The sequence below is a fragment of the Acomys minous genome, assembly GCF_964271855.1.
Source record: "Acomys minous genome assembly, chromosome: 15".
Classification (NCBI taxonomy): Eukaryota; Metazoa; Chordata; class Mammalia; order Rodentia; family Muridae; genus Acomys; species Acomys minous.
Genome location: NC_140497.1, coordinates 97,363,077 through 97,384,960, shown reverse-complemented (window position 1 = coordinate 97,384,960; position 21,884 = coordinate 97,363,077). Strand labels below are relative to the sequence as shown.

Below are 21,884 nucleotides of genomic sequence, written 5' to 3'. Positions count from 1 at the left end.
TAAGCCACTGTGACAAGATACCTGAGAAGAACCAAGGAGAAAGAATTTATTTTGTCTGATGGTTTTTTAGAGTCTCCGTCCAGTCCACAGTATTCTGATTTTATTACTTTTGGCCAGAGGTGAGGCAGAGTACTACGGCGTAAGGACGTATCAGAGAAAAGCTGTTCATCACATGGCATCTAGGAAGCAGAGAGCAAAAAAGGAGCAGGTGATGGAGATATACTTTCAGGAATGTTCTCTAACCAAGCTCTACCTCCTAATTACCATACAGTGTGAACTTTTTAGCTGGCTAATCTGTTGATGACGTTAGCATCCCAGCGAGGCCGTAATCTGCCAGTAACACCACCAGCTGGCAAACAAGCCTCAGTACATGAACCTGAAAGCAACACCTCATACTCAAAAGAGGTCTTCCCAGGAACAAATGGCTGGGCAGGAAGAGATGTGAGTGGAGAAGACCCAGGGTGGCCCTGGTTGCCAGGAAGGGAAGGAGTGTATTTTAGGGTCTTCAGTGATGGTTCTGTAATGAAAGACATTCAGAAGTCCAAGGGGTCCTAGAGCCAGATGGCTCGGGTACTTGATACCCATACCTAGCATGGAACATGGACAGGAGTCGGCCACCTCACAGCCTACCCTGGTACTTCGCAGGCTTCATAACAACCTGACTCCCAGGCCTCCCCACGAGGGCTGGAGAGATACATATCCTGCAGGGTAACCTCAGGCTACAGCTCAGTGTTCCCTGCCTGCTGGAACCCGCTTTATTTGAGGCCCCCCTCTGCAGATTTGAGAGACCACAAGCATGTGGCTCAAGCCTCCATCTTCTTCTTGGGACCAGGGTCTCCAAGGCAGGACTGTGTTGAGTCTGGCATGGTCCTGCTGCAGCCCCAGTACCCTCCTGGTCCCTAGGCCTGCCTTAGGGCCTCACTGCTTAGGGCTGTCCCCATCAGAGTAAACTATGGTTCCAAGTTACTATCTCAGGTGGGATGGTATTCTAGAGGCTTCCACAAGCCACTCACCATTGATCCCCCTACCAACAGCTGCCATCCATTCTAAGGATGCCCATGGGGGCAGAGATGACTAGGGATCCTCACGATATAGTCATCTCTTGAGGCAGTGTCAAACCAAACATGCATCCAGCTGTCTCTGTCCTCTGGGAGGTTCTGAGAGCTATGACACTAGCAGGGCCCTTTCTCAGGCATCGGGAAACTGAGAATTGGCTTAGACTTGAGAACTGCAGTGGAAAGTGACTGGTCAGCATCCTTTGCATCTTAGACTGGAGGTGAGAAGCAGCTCTAGGCAGCTCGCCCGCCCACCACCTCATGAAAGGCACTCTGCCGCTCCCTTCATTGCCCCCACTGCCTCACTTGTTACGATTGAGACTATAGCCCTGATCTTTGTTTTCTGGGGACTCTAGTGTCCTGAGCCTCTTAGAACCAAGCTCCTGAGCCTCTGCTCCTTCTCATTTGGCAGAGTATCCCAGTCTCCTGTGACACTGGTACTTTCTACGCCCATTCTCCACAGCTTTTGAGCCAGGCTTCCTGCACCTGTCTGGGATGCCTTTCTGGCAGGTCCCAGTTTTTTCCATCCCTAAATCCATCCCTAGGGAGGCTGATGGAGGTCTTGGGAAATTCCCTACCCCACAGAGGCCTGCTGGTCCAGTTGTGCACGGCTGCTAATGATCCAGCCCAGGTTCTATCCTGTCACACTTAGCAGATGATCTGCAGCTCCTTAAGGATACAGTCCTCACCTGCTTCCTCCCACAGCACAGTTCTGGGACGGTGTCTATGTCTCCTACCTTAGAAACCCACCACAAGGAGGCAAACGCTGTCTTAGTCAATGTTCTGTGGCTGTAAAGAGGCACCATGACCACAGCAACTCTTACAAAAAGAAAGCACTTACTTGGTGCTTCCTTACATTCAGAGGGTTTGTCCATTATTGTCATGGTGGAAAGCATAGTGGGCACACAGGCTGGATCCACTGTGCCTGGAGTGTCCACGCAGTCCACCCCCAGTGGCACACTCCCTCCTCACAGTGCCACCCCCTCTTGACTAAGCATTCATAGTCTATGAGCCTATCAGGGCCATCCCTATTTAGACCACCACCCAAGCCTTTGGAGGCAAAGAGGCAAAAGGATCTCTGAGTTTGAGGCAAACATTGTCTACACAACAAGTTCCAAGACAGAAAGGTCTACATCAAGAAACCCTATCGCCAGGTGGTGGCGGCACACGCCTTTAATCCTAGCACTTGGGAGGCAGAGGCAGGCCTGGTTTACAAAGTGAGTCTAGGTCAGCCAAGGCTACATAGAGAAACCCTGTCTCAGAAGAAAAAAGAGAGAGAGAGAAAGAAAGAAAGAAAGAAAGAAAGAAAGAAAGAAAGAAAGAAAGACCAAAAAAAGAAAAAAGGAAAAGAAACCCTATCAAAACAAACGAACGGCTGGGCTTGGTGGTACATGCCTGTAATCCCAGTAGTCTGGGTAGCAAAGGCATGTGGATCTCTGTGAGTTTGAGGCCAGCCTGGTCTATAAAATGAGTCTAGGACAGCCAAGGCTACATAGGGAAACCCTGTCTTGAAAAAACAAAAACCTAACAAAGAAAAGAAAACCCACTGCAAACCCACATAGCAGGCTAGCCTCAGGCAGCCTGGCTTCCCCAGCAGCAGGTCTGAGTGACCTGTGTCTTTAGCCAGAGGCAGAAATCAGCATTATGTCTCTCTGCTGCCTGGCACCTGGTATAGGGCTGGCATCTGTCACCAGGCCAGGATACTCATCTTGGGCATTCAGTTTCATGTCTCCTGAGGAGTTCTTTGCCCTGGCTGTTCCCCAGAAGCCAGTGGACAGGTGGACATCCCTCATCAGCAAGGGCAGGGGTGTTTTGGATTTGTCCTAAATCCATCCTACCTGGGTAGTATCAGATGGGGTGGGACAAAGCCACAGTCCAGGTTGTCTCTCCTACAAGGCTATGACCTACAGGACCGTTCCTGAGCTCATTTCCACTGTGCGCCTGCTCTAGCTTGGGAGCATCCCCAGAGTCTGTGACTGGAAACTCATTGGAAGGTCTAGAGGGAGGCGTTTGGACCCCAGGGTTCTAGACCCAGTGCTGTGATCCTGGCAGAGTCAGCTCATCGTCACGGGAGGAGCTTAGCCCTGCCTTTATCCCCCTCTGACCTCCCACCTTATACAAACACAACATGAAGCCCTCACTACGCAATTTCCTTTATGCCTTCCAAGGATTGCTAGAATAAACTGAAAAGGATGGGCTAATTGTGAGAAAGACACAAAAGTGTTGTGTGACCCGGTGAAGAGATGAAAGAACGAGGGGCTGAGTGGGCAGGTGGTGGCTGGACAGTAGCTGGACTGTCTCCCCGGGGCAGTGAGGGTTGGCAGCTGGTGTTGGACAGTTTCTCCTTCGCCTTATTGGCTCCGCCAAGGTTCCTGGGGGGACATTGGAGCCAGCTGGGTGCTATTCTACATCCTAGAGGTAACCCAGGAGGGGCAGGGTCCAAGCAATGCACTCCAGGGTTATGGTCCACTCCCTACTTCATGTTGTGTACTCCCAGCATGACTGGGAGGCGGGATAGAAAGACAAGGAAAACTGAGGGAAAGAGACCCTTACCCTGGAGTCTGCTTGAAATCCTTGTGAGCCGAGAGTCAAAAGCTCCGGTACAGTTAACAAAGCTTGCTGTCAAGTGTGCCTACATTAAAAACAATGTTCTTTTTACTTTAAAAAACATTTTTATAGCTAGGCGGTGGTGGCTCACACCTGTAATCCCAGCACTCAGGAGGCAGAGGCAGGCAAATCTCTATGAGTTCGAGGCCAGCCTGGTCTACAAAGTGAGTCCAGGACAGCCAAGGCTACACAGAAAAACCCTGTCTCGAAAAAAAAAATTTTTTTTATGTGAGATGAATGTTTTTATGTGTATGTGTGTTTTGCCTGCATGTACATATGTAAGGCATTGGGTCCGCTGGAACTGGAGTCACAGACAGTTGTGAGTTGCTATGTTGGTGCCAGAAACCAAACCCGGATCTTCTATAAGAGCAGCAAGCTAGCCAGGCGTGGTGAGGCACACCTGTGATCCCAGCACTCCGGGAGGCAGAGGCTGGTGGATCTCTGTGAGTTCGAGACCAACCTGGTCTACAAAGTGAGTCCAGGACAGCCAGGGCTACACAGAAGAGCCCTGCCTTGAGAGGGGGGGAAAAGAGTAGCAAGTTTGCTTACCTGCTGAGTCATCTCTGCAGCCCCAGTATTTCTTTTACATAGAAATATCTCAAACAAGAATATTAAAATAGTAATGAAGCCATCGGGAGTGGTGGTACATCTCTTTAACTCCCAGTACTTGGGGGAGGTAAAAGCAGGAGGAGCTCTAAGGTTGAGGACAGCCTGGTCTACATGGATAGTCCCAGGCCAGCCAAAGCTACATAGGGAGACTCTGTCTCACTTAAAAAGATAATGAAGGGCTGGCCGTTAGAGGCTGGGCTGATGTGTTTTGATGCTAATTACTGCTTGCTCCCTCTGTGCCCCAAAGTGTGCCTTGCCTGAGAGCCTAACCTGTTTGGCCAATAAAAGACTATCACACCTGGGTAGGGCAATGGGATGGGCGTGGCTAAGGGTCCAGGGCTCTGGGAGACAGAGAGAATCTTGGAAAGGAGGGGAGACAAGAGAAGAAGAAGAAGGAGGAGGAGGAAGAGGAGGAGGAGGAGGAGGAGGAGGAGAAGAAGGCTGTGCCCATGGGTGAGGTGGAGGAGAAGCACATGGCTGGCGTGAATAGAGGATTTGACCCAGATGATGATAATTAGCAGGTATTTGGGATTATGGATGGGAGGTAGCTCCATAGACATTATTAGAAGCAGATGGCATGGGATTGGGGCAGGGTATGGGATACCTGCCCCACTATGGGAAGTAGTTTAGGAGATTAGTATCTGCCCTGGTTAACTAAGGCTATTTTAAAACATAACAAGTGCACTCAGAATTTTAGATGCACCAAAATAGGAAAGATGTTTTCTTCAAGGCTGTCAAGTACAAATGGCCAAAACACTAAGAATGTAACATTTATATAATTCCTGGTTGTTTCATGGTTCTTCTTGCTATAGGTAGTTTATTGTATATACCTGTAATAATATAAATGTATATGTAAAAAAAAAACGACCAAAAAAAAGGAAAAAAATAACAAATGTCTATGTTTCATTGATTGCTAGTGGGTTAGAAAATCCTGCCGTATTAATAATTATAGGCCTCGTAATAAACATTATTAGGCCATACCGCTAAATTGACTGCAACAGGCTGTGGCTATTAAGATGGCTCAGTGGTTAAAATAGCACTTGCTGCTCCTGCAGAGGGCGTGGGTTCAGTTCCCAGAACCTGTGTCAGGCAGCTCCCAACCAGCTGTAATTCCAGTTCCGGGGGTCTAATGCCTTCTTGCCTCAAGGTGTGCATGTGGACAAACAGACACATACACACACACATAAATTATAATAATAAAATTAAAATGGTAATAACCATGTCTAAGGCCTAAGCATATAGTGCGTAACATTAATCTTTCCCTAGATATAAACCTGCAGTTTTTTTGGAAATCTCCAAAATAAGACTTTAAATTGTTTATAATAAAAACAATTCCCTGGGGCAACTCTCGTCGCTTACGCTTTCACTTCATCAACTACAGTCATACCCAGCGGACCTCAGGGACCACCATATGATCTCACTCACAAAGAAGAAAAAGTCCCTTGGCCACCCCTAAAGATAACTTCAGAAGCCATCAAAAACATCTCTCTGTACAGAAATTATAGACATGTAAACATGCCTTTCTCTTTAAACGTCCACACCCACACTTGGTGTGGCCCCAGTTACTAGAAAGTTCATCTATGATAAAATCTCTTAACAAACACCCTAGGTTGGGGATATAGTTAAGTTTGTAGAGTGATTACCTCACTGGAGTTAATCTCCAGTCCTGAAAAATATTTCTCCAACTCTGTTTCATTGTATTGGAGTTCTTTTCTTTGGCATCAGAGGTATGCCCAGACAGCCACCAACTGGCTCTACAGGAAGAGAGAAAAGAAAGGAAGCCCAGGATGGTACTGTCCCCTGGCTTTTGCGATGAAGCTCTCCTACCTAGCTAACTTAAAGGTGAGCTGCTGATGCTGAACTCTGGACACGCACCCTTTTTTGGGGAAGGGACCCTCTGAACTTGCCCAAGCAAGCTGCTCTGCTATACCTCCCATTCACCTCTACTTTGACTTGGCCGCACTCCAGACACAATACAACAGGACCTGGGTCCAGAAACTGATGCCTCTGCCCATAGACGTGAGGTCCAGTAGTCAGGAGATCTAAGCCCATGGGCGCCAATGCAGAGCCAGCCTTGAGCCCAAGCATCCCACGTCTGAGCACAGAAGGCCTGTGAAGGGTCCTGCTGCAGCAGAGCCAAAGTAGGGCCTCTCTCTGCTTCTCTGGTGTGTGGCAGCCCAGAAACACACACCTATGGCATGCCTCAATCTGTGTGTTACCTGAGAGGCAGCAGCAGAAGGAAGCCTTCCAAAATGGCTTAGCCCTCTCCTACCCTGCCCTCCATCTGCATCTTTATGGGGCTGGTCTGGAGCCCCAGAACAGGAGGGCTTCATCCCGACTGCAGTCACCACCAGACAGACTTCTCCTCAGACTCAGTAGTCAGAACAACCCACATCCTATCTGGAGAGAGTCTCCCTGAAGCTCTTCAAGAACAGGCTCAGTCACTTCACTGGAAGCGGCTTTTTGACTGCACCCTACTAAGATGAGCATTAAGTGTCCCAGGGTTCTGCCCTGTAGCTGGAGAGCTCTGATCTCAGGTGGGAAACCAGAGACCCAGCCTTACTGCCCAGGCAAGCTGCTGGGCCTGAGTGAGCCCTCAGTCTTGCAGAGATCACGTATTGGAAGTTCCAAATACTGAGAGAATGACAGTCATGGGGTTTGACCTGAAGTGTCCTAGCTGTAATGGATGAGACCTCAGCAGGGAACGGGGAACCTTAGCATGGCTCCGACCCTCCAGGCTTCCCTGCCCCACCGGCTTGTGTCTATGCCTCACTCTTTTTTGTTGTTGTTGTTGTTTTTGGGTTTTTTAAAATTTTATTTATTATAACTATATATACACTGCTCTGCTTGCATGTACTCCTGCAAGCCAGAAGAGGGCGCTATATCACATTACAGATGGTTATGAGCTCCCATGTGGTTGCTGGGAATTGAACTCAGGACCTTTGGAAGAGCAGGTGGCACTCTTAACCACTGAGCCATCTCTCCAGCCCTATGCCTCACTCTTGATCCTGTTTCAGCTCAGGATCTTCCTGGGACTGGGGTTCAGGTCTCGGGGAGCACAAGGGGAGCGGGGTGTGGTACAGTTCATGCTAAACCATACTGGCTGTTCCAAGCCTCCATGGTTATCAGAAAGGTCAGGGCTGCCTGGATCCATCCAGCTTTAGCTCCTGACACTGACCTCCTCAGGCAACCACCCAGCTATACCTCTGAGCCTGAATTGTCTGGGGATCAGAAGTGGCTCTTCTGTGAGTTGTCTGTGTGCTCTGTCCCTGTGCTCACAAGCGGAGCTGACAAGGGAGTTCAGGGTGGGGGAAGGAAAGGTCAAGCTCCTTAGAGGGGCCTCTAGAGCCACACCCTCGGATGCCTCCAGTGTGCACCTTAAAGCTTCTCAGGAGATTGGAAAAGGTAAGCACTGGTGTTGAGGGCCAGGCTACTGAGACCACATACCTGCAGAAAGACTTGGGGTGCTTCCAGACACCACCCAGCTAGAGGCTCTGGGTCTGTGCAAGGTTGGGTCCAGGTCTTGGTGGCAGCGACCATGCTTCTTAATGTTAAGCAGTTTCAGCAGTATATGATTTGGGACTAGCAGAGCCCAGGGTGGGATTGCTGGCAAGAGGCCATCAGTGAGGGCAGCACCCCTACTTCTGATCTTAGGATCTCAGAGGACAAATTCCTATACCTCAGCGTCTAGCCATCTAGGACCAGCCACTGGTTTGGCAACAGCATCAGGAGGCCCATAGAGATCTCTCTACCCAAAGTCCGTCCACCGAGAGTCCTGGCTGCCGCCCAGCTCAGATGAGCAACTGCAGTTCTCCCCCTGGCTTCTCACCATTGCTCTTTTGAATAATCACAGGACCCAGCAGGAAGTATCTTCACAGATGGTGCTAGCCCTAGGCCTGTATTATTCAGGGCACTCAATTATTAAGTTAGTGTTTGAAGTTCCTGGACCAATGCCTTGAATAGGATCAGTCAGGTGACAAAGATAATGCACCCCCCCCCACCTCTGCAGCCCCAGTGACAGTCACCTGCTGTTAGCCCCCACACCAGAACTGAAGATGACTCAAGAACCTAAAAGTTCTTCTGGGATCCTTTCTGAGCCCAGGGCAGGGAGGCCACCAGCCTCTCAGAATCAGCCTATTCAGGTGGATAGGATAGCCTCCTTTAGAGGGGGGATCTGTAGAGGTTTCCAGAAAAGCCAGAGTGTCCTCTGGAGCAGCCTGCATTGCAGAGGAACCAAAGTGGAGGGTGTTCTGTACACCCTCCGAGTCTGTACAAACACAACAGACGCGAAGTTCTCAGCACAAGGGAAATATTAATCTGGAGAGACTGGGGGTGGGGCAGGGAAAGGTTCTCTCTGGATAGGACAAAGACAAAGGTGGTTCTGTAAGACTGTTTTTTGTTCGTTTACTGGTTTTTTGAGACAGGGTTTCTTCGTGTAGCCCTGGTTGTCCTGGACTCACTTTGTAGACCAGGCTGGCCTCCAACTCACAGAGATCCGCCTGCCTCGGCCTCCTGAGTGCTGGGATTATAGTCATGCCCCACCGCACCCGGAAAGAGTGGGTTTTTTAAGGGGATAACTTCAGTGAACCTGTTAGCCGGTGTAGCCAAAATATGAGTTTTAATTGCTGGACCTTGGAGTTTTAGTCAGGCACAAGGAAATGGTCAAATAAGGGGCTGACCCTGAGGGCTAGCTTTAGGAATGTAATCTAATGGTTTAGCAAGGGGGAGGGGAGGGGAAAGGACAAGGCCTGCCAGCACCATGTTTGCAGTGCTCCGGCCTGTTAGCCATTCAGCACCTGTTCAAGGGACAAATGAGCACAGTGCCCCTCCTCTGTCCCAAGTCCCTCAGCCGGCAGTTTTACATGAACAGATCCACATGGTGTCAGTGGCTGAGCTCTTGGGGGGGATCTGCTTCCTCTAGCTATTGCCTCTCCGTGATGCCCTCGCCTGACGGTCTATCCGTTTCCCCATTCCCTGTCTCTGTCTGCCTCCTGCATGTGCCAAGAGACAAGTCCTCTGGACCCCAGGAGTTCTTACTCCCTGGATATGCAACAAACCAGTCTTTTTCACTGGGTCTCTGTGATTGTCCATACAGCTGGAGGTCTGTAGACTGAACCCGGATCATCTGTAAGAGCAGCAAGCCCTCGCCTTTCTGCTGAGTCATCTCCAGCCCCAATGTTCCTTTTATATAGAGATACAGCAAACAAGAATAAATAGCAATGAAGCCGTCAGGTGTGGTAGGGCATCCCTTCAATTCCCAACAGTTTGGACGGTAGAAGCAGAGGGATCTCTGCTGAGTTTGTGATCTCAAACTCTGTGAGTTTGAGGTCAGGCTGTTTGGCTTGCTCTCAGACCACTTCGTAGCCAGATTGCTGGTGAGTTAGGCAGCGGCCTTTTGCCGTGATGCCTCTTCATGTCATAGGTTCAGAGGTCTAGGCAGCTTGTGCAGTCAGCCTTCGCTCCGGTCCACACCCCAGGCAGCTATGGAGCATTCTTCCCAGGGGAGCCTTTCACTGAGAGCTTTCTCAAGCCCAAGCAGCTGTCACCTAGGAGTCACTCAACCCTGAGACTGACACATCCTTCCCTGTGTCCCTCAGCAGAGTCTGGGCATGACATCGTACTGTACTCTCAGGGTTGGGAGGTGGCAGCAGAAGTATAAAGGTCAGCCAGCCTGCAACACATGAAAACGTCTCTGAAAACAACAAACAACCAAAAAACAAAAATCAAAACAACACATATACAAAATTAAACTAAGAACTGGGCATGGTGACACATGCCTTTAATCCCAGAATTTAGAAGGCAGGGACAGACGGATCGCTGTGAGTTCGAGGCCAGCCTGGTCTACAAAGCGTGTCTAGGACAGCCAGGGCTACAGAGGAACCCTGTCTCAAAAAACAAAACAGAAAAATTAAACTAGGGGGGCGGGGCTGCACATTAGAGGATCCGGGTTTGGTTCCCAGCGTCCACTCGGTAACTCACAGCTATCTGTAACACCTGTCCCAGGGGATCCAACCCCCTCGCCTGGACCCTATAGGCACTAGATGCACATGTGGTGCACAGGCATACAGACAAAACACCCATACGTTAAGAAGAGAAAAGAAAAGAAAAGAAAAAAAGCCAGGACAGAGAAACAAAGAGAGAGAGACACAAAGCAGACACAGGAAGACAGAGACAGCCAGAGGGAAACAGATGAAGTAGTCCTGGAAGCCTGGGAGCCCTGAGGTCCTCTGCCTGTATAATCTCAGCTGGCTCAGGGCTCTGTTGGGGTAGTGAACGGTGAGGTTGGCCTGCTGTGGCTCAGGAGGTCAACATGGGTCTTCTATGGGACTGCTGCCAGAGGGCCAGCTGGGGAGAAGAAAGCCAGTGAGAAGGATTGGGTCCTCCTTGCTCTGGCCTTTGCTTTTGCTGGCTACCATAGACTCCAAAAAACAGAGGAGGAGGCAGACTGGGCACATCTGTATCCAGGTGGACCCTATTCCACAGGGCATCAGTCCTGGGCCTGCGGGAGGCTTGGGACACCAACCAACCTTACTAGGAGGGTGATGGATGAACTGAGATGGGCAGTGCCAGTGGGAAGGGCTCCTAAGAGATTTGACTCCTCTGTGTCAGCGTGAGTCATGCTGGTCCAACTTCCTGAATGGTCCCAGCCTCCTTGGCATAAGCCTAGGTGCAGTGCAGGCACTCCAACAGTGGGATCAGACAGTACTGAGAGGCTCCGTAATTCCGAGGCTACTTCTGATCCCTGAGCCCCAGGCTAGAGTGGAATCTAGGAGGTGTGGGGCTTGACACTTTCCTTCTCTTCACTCTAGCTCCCTTTCTGGTCTCTGCTACTTTGAATCTGCCAGGTCAGAGGAACAGGAAACGGATAAAAAAAAAAACAAGTCAGTAATGGACTCTATCTTGGCCAATTCAAACCGCCAAGCACCCAGGAGGAGCTTTGGGATGTTGGTGAGGGAGGAATATTTATTAGGCGAGAAGTCTCACTGAATTGGGTGATCTTGAGATCTACCCAAGCCTGAGGAATGACTGAGCCAGGAGTAGTAACAGCTAATGAGACGGCCATCAGCACTAGCTAGCCCCTGAGGGTCAGGAGTTTTGGCTAGCCAGAATCAGAACAGCTTAGGTGTCCCGACATGCTCCGGCTTCTGCGGAGCCTATTGCCTTAACAGAAGCCTGCCCCAGGATACGTAGAAGAATGCCAGGCCAACCTTGTGTCCACCAAGTTCGTGGCCGCCAGATTCTGCAGTGCAGCCGCACCAGGGTTGAAATACTGGCGCCGCTGAAGGGGCGGCCTAGAGGCGGAGCTGTGGCTGTCTCCGAGGAACCCCCACCCCGTGTCCGCAGTGACCTTCAGGCGTCACTGACTGGCTGGGTTTTCTGTCTCACCAAAGCCACATTTGGCGTCTCTACACACCGGACAAGCTTGGATGTGTGGGCCTATCCAGCGCGATCGGGGTCTCGGGGATGCGCTCCCTCCTCCCACACTGCCAGCAAAGGAGCCGAGCCGAAGGCAACCGGGTCAAGAACAAACACTGTGGGTGATTAGGGGTGGCTACCCGGGCCCCCCCGGTTCGCCCTGCGCCCGCAAGCGAGGACTTCTGGAGGGTCTCCAAGACTGTGCGAAGATAATGGCCCATGCCGAGGAAGGGCCCTTATGCAGCTGTCGCGCGCCAGGCCAGGATCTGGGAACCGGGGGCGCGGCTGCCCCCCCACCCCGCCCCCGGCGCCGCGCCCCGCCCTCCTCGTCATGCGGGACGCGGGCGGGGGCGCCTCTGAGTGACGCGCCCTCCTCGCGGTGCCCTTCAGCCGCCGCAGCAGCACAGAGCGCCACATGGACCCCGCCGGCCCGAGAGCGCGCTGCTGCTGATCATCCACCCTGGAAGGTAACCGGAGCCCTTGCAGCCGGTCCGACCTTAACCGCCTCCCCTCCTCTCCGCTTCCCAGCCCAGTCTTTCTCCCGATACCTGGGCTTCCCTTCCCGGCTCCCCGCTTTCTTAGCCCCGGGTCTCCTCCCCAGATCCTGGGGTTTCCCTGCTCTTGGTTCCTTGCTTTTCAGACCTAAGGTTTTTTCCGCAAGGCTGCTCAGCCTGGAGGGCGCTGTCCATCGTGAGGTGCTGAAGCGGCCCTTAGTTTCCCTTTCCCATAGGTGTCCTTTTTTCCCCCTGGCGCGCTCTGGCCTGAGGCCGCTCTCCGGGGCGAGCGTCTCGCAGCCTGCAAAGCAAAGGGTGCGGCGGCGGCCGCGAGACTTGGTCTTTGCGGATTCTCCGCAGCGTCCGAGCCTCTCTGCGGCTGGCCCTGCGGAGCCCCCCATCCCCCGACTCCCAGGAGACAGAAGTTTAGAAGGCGATTGGCTTTGTGGCTAAGGCATCCCTGAAGCCCTAGCTTCTGGGACACTCTCCTTGCCTGGCACCCTTCTCTAGTTCCTTGGGGTCTCAATCGTCAGAGGGAAACCTGTGAAGACTGGATCTCCAGGGACTAGGTTCCTGGACAGGAAAGACCCTACAAACAGGGATGCCTCTGCAGCTATTGGCACTACAGAAAGCACCTTCCCAAACACTGCTGGCACTTCAGCCTAGGTTGGGCATTCTGGCCTGGGCCGCCCTACTCCAAGCAGAGACAGAAGGGGGTTATCAGCCTACTTTCCCACTGGAAGCCTGGGACCCTGCCATCTCTCTTCCCCCATGCAGCGCGGGTTCTGCTGTGGGCCCCTTGGGAGCCCCCAGAGTCTCCCTAGAGACAGATAGAGTTGAGACCAGTCAGAAGGCATAAGGACCTTTCGTGAGGGACAACATTCATGGATTTGTCTCCCCAGTTCTTCTCCAGAGGGAACCCTCCTACCCCCACAGCCCCAGACCTGCCAAGGCGGCTGAGCAGCCAGAACCTGGGGCATTACAGCAGAGCACTGACCTTCAAACGCCCCCTGGGCTCCACTCCCGCTTGAGGAGACTGGTGCCAGATTCCAGTACCTGACAGCCCCAAGATGTGAGCTGTAGTGGCAGCTAAAAGCTTCCTTTCAGAAACCCCAGAAGCGGCAAGGTGACTGTTGGTTTGGCTGGGCTCTGAACCCTGCCATCCTGGTCTGGGTGTGGGGACAACGCCTCTCACACTGGACTCTCTGGGATGCTGGAGAGGGGAGAGATGAGGGTCTCAGGAGAGCCTGGTCAGGGCACCTGTGACCACCTGTTCTCTCTAGGCAGAGGACTCTGACCACACTTGAATGTGAGATCTGACCCCGGAGTGGCTCCCGAGGAACCAACCTATCGTCATGGAGTTCGTCATGAAACAAGCCCTGGGAGGTAGGAGTTGGGCAGGGAGGGGGGACACGGGGTTGGGCCACTAGGGCTGTGTGAAGACACAGGATACTCAGAGACGTGTCTCCACCACTGCAGTGGCACATAACACATGGCTACGAGCAACTCTGACCTCACACCCATCTTCTGCAGATGCTTGCTTACCCTTCGAACAAGCTCGGGGCAGTGCTCCAGCCCGTGCTCCAGCCCAATACTTTTGTGTCCCCTGGGGACGCAAGCCTTGAGGTTTAATACAAAATGTGGGGAGGAAGTGCTGTGTAAGATGGCCCTGTGCCCCATGCCATGGTGCAGTAGAACCCGCTGGTCATCCTGAGACAGACCAAGAGCTGAGCAGTGTTGGTCTAGGCAGATACCCCAAGGAAGCACGTGAGCAGCCCTCAAGGTGTCAATCCTGGGAACAAACGGTATGCTAGGATTGGGTTGGGAAACAGGATTTCGGTGATCCAGACTGTGGCACTGGGACCTATGTTCTTCCTTCAGGTAAGAGACAGTACTGTTCACAAGGACAAGAAAAAAAGCTGTGTAACCACACTCCCTTCTGCAGAGAAAACAGAGCCCCCTTTGTGTTGCTAAGTGAGGGCAGCCTGCTCACTCACGGTTTGAAGGTAGTCCTGTCCCCAACGTCGCCGAAAGCCATCTTTGTAGCTAGCAATAGTAGGTCTAGAAGCTGGTAGAAGACAGTGGGCTGAGTTCTTGCCCAGGGGATGCTGAATCAGTAAGGTGAAGGTTGGGTCCCATTATCAGCGGGACAGTTTGGTCAGCTCAGGACTGTAGAGTTTGAGATTTCCCTAGGTGGACCTCATGTGTGTCCAGAGCCACCTGCTCTGGTGCCCCAACTCCCTGTGTAGCTACAATACTGAGAGTTCACCAGTTCTACTATTGAAGAGCCCTTGTGGCCTGCAGGGGAGCCTCCTAACTGATGTGGGTCTCGGCTGGAGTGTGTTAGACATCCTTTTCCGGTTTGGAGAAGGGAGGGGGACCACTCAGAGAGCAAGCTGGTTGGGGCCTCAGGGCCAGGAGAGAGGGGAGTTGGCAAAAATAGGCATCTCCCAGAAGGTGTCTGTGACTTCACTCAAACGTGATGAGAAGTCAATCCAATGTGCTTGCTGAGAGTTCATGACTGAGGTAGACCCAGGTTGAATCTAATTTTAATGATTACATCACCAGGACAGGATTCAGGGACAAGCCAGCATCTTGCATCACAAGGGCCTGTGTTATACCCAGACAGTCCCAGGCTGCTACAGATAATTAATTAGGTGGCTGATTCAGGCCCTGAGGTGGGCTTTTAAAGAAACTAAAATATCTGATTTGGCTGTCTACATAGCTGAAATTAGCTGGGTAATTGCCAGCCTGGATCCCCTCTTTGTTTTGTATCAGCCCAAAGTTTCTCCTACACCAGCAATGGGGCGTGCTTCCTGGCGCGCTGTGAAAGCTGCCAGGGTGCGGGGGGAGCTTCAGGGTAGTAGCCACATAGTAGGCTGATTATAACCCAAACCACCCCATATTTGCTCTGCATTCCTTCTGTGGAGATAGGAATATAGCTCCTACGGTGCTGGGTAGAACTAGTAGTAACTCCCCCACCCACCTCTTGCAGTCTTGTCATGGGCCCAAGCCTCTCTCTCTCTCTCTCTTTCCAATGTGTGTCACTTTTGGTGTCATAGAGTGTGTGTGAGCACAATAAAGCCAGTCATAGATGGTTGGAGGAGAGCGATGGGTCCCAGATAAGGTTGAGAAAGCAACAGAGACCCCCCAGGACACAGACCAAGCCTAGAGAGAGGTGATAGGAAAGAAAATAATAGCCCAGAAAAGATGTGTGGCTCTTCCACTGGACCATGTCTACTTAGGGTTGCAGGTCCCAGGACCTTGTAATCCGTGGCTTCACAAAGCCCTAGAAAGAGGAATAGGTTTGGGATCTATCTGGCTGTAGTTTACGCTTTTGTCACTGCCTGGCTGTTCCAGCTCCATGCCTGTCAGAAACAGCAACCCCCATGTTGAAGGCCCAACAGCACTTTGCCAGCACCCTCTGTCCCCTTCGGCATGTACCTAATGCTTTGTGCTCTGTGAGAGGCAAGCATGGGCCACAGCAGCATCCTAAAGATGAGGCTCAGAGAGAAACAGTGAGTACTGTCCCAGAAGTCACAGGCTTTCAGTTCAGAGATAAATTCACCTTGGATGGCTGGGAAGTTTTAGGTAGTTTCAGGAATTTCCTGTAGATGCTGTGTGGATACCTGGACTGTGTTGTGTGCACAAATCCAGTGGTCCAGTAGGGCTCAGTCAAGCCCAGCTCTGCTGTTTGCCAGTGCTTCTCTGGGCCGTTTTTTGTTTGTTTGTTTTGTTTTTGTTGTTGTTGTTGTTTTTTGGGGGGGTTGTTTTGTTTTTTGTTTTGCTTTGGTTTTGGTTTTGGTTTTTTTTTTTTTTTTTTTTGTTTTGCTTTTGTTTTTCGAGACACGTTCTGTCTGTGTTAGCCTTGGCTGTCCTAGACTCACTTTGTAGATCAGGTTGGCCTCGAACTCACATCTATCTGCCTGCTTCTGCCTCCCGAGTGCTGGGATTAAAGGTGTGTGCCGCTGCCACCACCACCACGCCCGGCGGAGTTCTCTGTTCTTGTGCCATCTGCTGCATCCTCTCTGGGGACCATGAGGTAACTTGGGAACAGGACAGGACCACTTGGAGCCCCCACTGCATGAGAGAAGGAAGATTTCAGATGTCTTGCCTGAGACCAGGTAGACAAGTGTCCAGGGTGTGGGTTTTGCAGGGCTGAGCAAGCCTGGAGAGTATCAGTGAGTAGGATCCAGGCCAGATGTGGGGACCCAGGTGTCCTTTCCGTCTGCTGTTTTGTCTGCTGCAAATGCCCACCATCATGTCTCACCGGTACAGCCTTCTCTGCTGGCTCCTCCCCTCCTCCTCATCTCACTTGCTTTGCCTTAGCCATGATGCCCTAGATTCCTGTGCTCTCTGCACCACTGTCCCTGTCCAGGCTGACACCAGGCATTGGTCTCTGGGATTCCTGAACGTGAAGCTGCTAATTGCAGGGTCTGGCCTCCCTTGACCCACTGTAGCTCTCTGGAGTGCAAGCCAGGTCTTATTAAGACAGGACTTCCACCTGCTGACACTTGTCTTTGCTCAGTAACCACTGAAGTGCCAGGAAGTGCCACACCTGGAGCTCAGGCCTGGAGGCTGAGCCACTGCTGCAGACCTTACTGTTTCTTTGCCTTTTACCACCTCTTCCCTCAATGCACTTTGCTCCTATGGCCTATGTAGTGGCTCACAGAGCATCCTTCATGCCCTCAAGGCATGGTTTAAACAGTACTGGCTTGGGCTAGATACCTTGCCAGGACAAGGTGTGAACAGCAGCTGTCTCTCATCCCGTTTCTCTCCCTGCAAGCAGACACCAAACTCCCACCTCATGACAAGCAACTGCATGACTGTGGGTATCTGTGTCAGCCAGGTAGGAGCAAGGGAACATCTCCTGGGACCAAATCATGGAAGATAATGTCCCCAGTAGACAGACCCATTCTTACCAAGAGAATGTCTTTGTGGCCTTGGACCAACTGCAGAACTTACCAAGGTGTTCTAACCCTAAATAAATCACTGCCAGCGCTCAGCCACTGAAGGAAGGAGGCAGTGCTCAGCGCCTCGGCTGTCAGTCACCACTGGGTGACAGTTACTCTTCTGTAGCAGAGTGCCCTGGAACTGGAGCCATGTGCTCTAGCCATACCCGTACATGTCTGTCATTCAGCGTCTCCTGGAATACTTAGTGTAGGAAGCAGCAAATATCCCAGCTGTATAACTGTCCTTGGAGGTGACTGGGCAGCTGTGGGGGTGATATGCTAGGTGTGGGGCTCCTGTCAGCTGAATTAGGTAGAAGTGGCTATTTTGGCTCAATTGATGCAAGTTTTTTTGTTTTGTTTTGTTGTTTTGTTTTTTGAGACAGGGTTTCTCTGTGTAGCCTTGGCTGTGCTGGACTCGCTCTGTAGACCAGGCTGGCCTCGAACTCACAGTGATCCGCCTGCCTCTGCCTCCCAAGTGCTGGGATTAAAGGCGTGCGCCGCCACGCCCAGCGCTATTTCTTGTTCTTGCATTATTCTCAGTATGAAACCCTATGTGCCAGCCACACGCTCTGTTCTCAGAAAAGGAATATGCAAAGGCCTAGGGGGCAGTAAGCACACGGATGGTGGGAAGAGACGCTTAGGAGAGCCTCAGTATGGGTTCCAAGAGCAAACCCAAGACATCAGGGCCTCTCTCTCACCCAGCTCTTCTGCCTGGCCAGCTCCAGTGACCTGGGGTGACTTAGAGTGGATGCTGTCCTGTGGCTTGAGTCCACTCTGGATCTGACACCCTGAGGTTCTAGGTGAGGCCGACCCCACCCACTCCTACTCTCCCTGCTTTTGCCAGGGGCTGGTTCTCAGCAGCTTTGTGTGTCGAGTTCCCCCGACTCTTGCTGATCTTGGTTGGTGTGGGACACAAGCAGAGACTCAGGAATTCCTACACTGATTGGATAATGGGGTTGCCACTGATCGGGGCTGAGGGAGAAGAACCAGAGAGTCAGACAGAAGGAATGCCTCTGGGAGTCATGATGGCAAAGAGTTACGAGATGGCTCAGGAAGGCCAGCAGGACCTGGTGCTACTGTTGTCTTTTTTGCACAGCCATACTTACCCTGTTCCTTAGGTTTGAAGTGGCTGTTGTTGTTCTGGTATCACTCCTCAACCCCCATGGTAGATACTAAGTGACAGCCCTTCGTCTGACTGGCAGATATGTCTGTGGAACCTTGTGGAAGCTTTCCACCGGGCACTGTGGGCTGAAGCAGCTGGAAAGACGCAGGCCAGTGAAGACGCACGGGCTCCATACCAGAGCGGATAGCTCTCAGTGCTCGCTGGGGAGTTCCAGTGCCAGGCCTGCTAGCCATGAGCCCTTTCTAGATGGGATTCCCCAGCCCCTGACTAACCCAGTAGGGCAGGCAGCTAGCAAACACTTGAAGACAAAATACCCACACTCCTGCGCACTCAGAAGACACTAGTGCAACGCATGGCAGCAGATCCAACTTGCGCCCCATAACTCTCAATGGCCAGAAGAACACTTCAGGGAAACAGCTTCTCTCCCTAAACCTTGAAAGGCAGCTCTTTCCTTAGGAGAGGGTACTCCTGGTTGATTAGGCTGCAGATCAGCTTCAAAGGCCTGAGTCCTGGCTGGGGTTGAAGAGGACGCTGAGCACTTCACCGATTGTCATTCCTGTGCTGACCTGTTCGGCCGGCAGGGGATCTTGGCTGGGACGCAGGGACATGGCACAGCCCTAACTGTCCGCTAGTTCTGAGAAGCCTTTGCTAATGTTGCACGCTGCAGAACTAGCTGTGACGGGGCATCTGGTACTGGAGGTTCACAGGAGTAGGAGCTTCAGAATGAGGGGCAAGTCCATGCTGCCAATGCTAACCGGCCTAGCAAAGCCCAACCCAAGCCGGAAAGGGCGTCAAGAAAGAAGAGGCAGCTTTGCAGGCTCCTCCTCAGCACCTCTCCCATGGGATACCCTCTTCTCTAGCCCCCTTCACCCCTGTAGAGTGGGTGGAAACGGGAGTCACCCTGCTCTGCAGAACCCCAGAGTCTGGGATTTTTCCACTATTAGCCACAGACTTCTTGGAGGAGCCTATGTGCCTAAAGAATCCCTGGAGGAAAGAAACTCTGCCTTGGGGACAGCAAAGGACTTGGTTGGTCTCACCGTCCCTCCAGAGACATCTTCATCTGCTTCTGTACCACATAATTTATCTTTCCAATATTATCCTCATTTATCCGCCAGTGGTCTTTGTTTGTTTGTTTGTTGTTTTTTGTTTTGTTTTTCGACAGGGTTTCTCTGTGTAGCCTTGGCTGTCCTGGACTCACTTTGTAGACCAGGCTGGCCTCGAACTCACAGCGATCCACCTGCCTCTGCCTCCTGAGTGTTGGGATTAAAGGCGTAAGACACCACGCCCGGCCTCTGCCAGTGGTTTTAAGAATACTCGGGTGGCCCTGCCAAGCCTCTCTTTCCCCATCTCCTGAACGAGGGTGGACACAGTTGCTCTCTGTCCCTAAGATCCTAGGGCCTTTTGTTTTATTTCTGCAGAACCAGCAGCTTAGTAGGATAGGAAGGACACTCCATGGTTCTGTGGGAAGAGAGGAGGACTCTGAGGCCAGGGGCACTCTGCTGGTGCTGGGTATCGAGTACTGGTGCTGGGTATCGAGTACTGGTGCTGGGTATCAAGTACTGGTGCTGGGTATGGCTACTGGGAGTGCTAGACCCGGAGCAGGAGGGCTGGCTAGTCAGGCAGGCCAGCTGCTGGAGCACAGGCCCTGAGGGAGGCTGGTGCCCTGCTGTCTGCAGCAGCTGCCCCCATCTTTGTCTCAGACTGACATTTCTGAGGTGGCTGCACCTAATGGAAATGGACGCCACACAGGATGGAAAATCTCCCAGGCCCTGTCCTTGGGTCCTCACTATCCCTGACTCTTGTTTGCCTCAGCAGAGAACAACAGCACTGTCACCTCCAGTCCTTTGAGGTTGGCTGAGGAGAGCGCATGGCAGAGGTAATAGACAGGCAGGAGGAGTGAGCAGAGGGCCAGGATTACAAACGCAGTCAATACTAAGGGCTGGGCCATCTGGGCCTGACTCTTTGAGTTTATTAATTGGTGACTTTGTTTAATCTCTGTCTCCTCTCTGTCCTTGCCCAAAAGCCAGGATCAGACACTTTTGTCCTCCTAACACTTTGCTCCATAGGAAAGGACAGCAGTACCTATGGAAGGCCTTCCCAGCCTCCCCAGAGGATCCAGCCAGTAAGGCAACGTGGAGCTCCAGCCAGCTAATAAGGCTGTGGAACCACAAAATGGGTTCAGCAGAGGCTCAGTCTTTGATGCCTCAGGCACAAAGTCAAGGGAAGCAGTACAGAGACGGGTCAGTGTGTCCATCCTATCTAGGAGACATAGATGCTGGCTTCCATGTCACAAGGCTGGGGATAGGCCTGGAGTGAAAACTGGCCTTTGGAGGACCCTAAGTCGGCTTCCCAAGGCAAAGCCATGAAGAACCAATGAGGCCAGAGGCCTGGATAGTGTGCTCAAGCAGATGACCAGGTCAAGGGCAAAGCCCAGCTCATAGATGCCTTCCCAGGACCTTTTAGTTTCTCTGATCTGAAGACATGGATGGCATGGTGAAATTAGGGGCTTCAGACAAGGTCTCCAGTGCTTAAGGGAGAGATGGGATGGGTCTACAGAAGCAAGAATATGCAGGAAGCCAACTTTCTGTGACATCAAAATGCTACTCGTCCCCAGTGGGCTGAGAGGTAGAGGTTGGAGGCATGTTCAGCAAGCATCTCAGGCCAGGACCTTGGAGTTTTGCCTCTCGAGAGAAGTTTACTCCTTGTCCAGAAAGGAAAAAGCGTTCTAACGTTCCAGGTACTGAGTGTGCTACCTCCTCCCCTAAGCACATCGGAGTGAGCAGGGGGTGTTTGATGAATGGATGCTCCCAGAAAGAAGCCAAGAGGGAAAAGGGAAGCTCCACTGTTGGTCTGGCCTGGTCAGGAACTGCAGTGGCTAGAGGCAGAGGGCCCCCTTGCCCAGTATCCCCAGCTCAAGGCAGTTACCGCATGGAGATGAACGTCCATCATTAGGGGAAATGAGGACAGGAACCCAAGCAGGAGCCGAAGCAGAGACCCTGGCTGCTTACCAGCCTGCTCTCCCTGTCCTGCTTAGCTGGCTGCCTTAGAACACCCAGGGCCACCTGACTGGCCAGGAGCGGCACAGGCCACAGTTTGCTTTGGCCCCTTTCCATACCAACCGTTAGTCAAGAAAATGCAGCCTTAACTTCAACAAGAGTGACAGAGGCAGTTCCTCAGCTGGAGCTCTTTCTCCCCAGGTAACTAATTCATGTCAGGTTGACAAAACCTAAAACGAGCAAGAGGCGTTTCATCTTTGTTTCAAAACTCTCTCCAATGGAGAATGTAAAGTCATGCTGGCATTCTCTGGTTTGTTTGTTTGGTTTTTTTGGCTAGAATTCTACTTCGATTTTTTTCCCCTTGTGTTTATCAGATGCCATTGTGTGGCTGGTCTGGTATTCCTGTGGCTTTATTTGGAAAAAAAATCCAGCTAAGGGCAACAAGAATAGACATGCCAAGGTGGACGGGAAAGATCTCCAGGGTTCACCCTACAGGCAACTAAGGCTGAGCGTGGGAGAAGTGGTTTTCTCCAACAGGGAGTGCACCAGCTGGTTACCTAACACCACATGGCCAGCCCTGAAAATATACAAACAACGTCTTTCAAACCAAACAGGTCATATTTAGGAATACA

General features: G+C 51.8%; 1 protein-coding gene across 1 annotated transcript in view; it reads left to right on the top strand.

Moving 5' to 3' along the window:
* Positions 1 to 12,007: 12,007 nt before the first annotated feature.
* Positions 12,008 to 21,884, top strand: part of CPLX1 (complexin 1) — a 28,891-nt gene continuing 19,014 nt past the window's right edge. The window contains exons 1-2 of the mRNA XM_084758108.1: positions 12,008 to 12,154; positions 13,465 to 13,567. Of these exons, the coding sequence (XP_084614234.1) occupies positions 13,537 to 13,567 (31 nt within the window). The 5' untranslated portion in view covers positions 12,008 to 12,154; positions 13,465 to 13,536. The remainder of the gene's footprint in view (positions 12,155 to 13,464; positions 13,568 to 21,884) is intronic.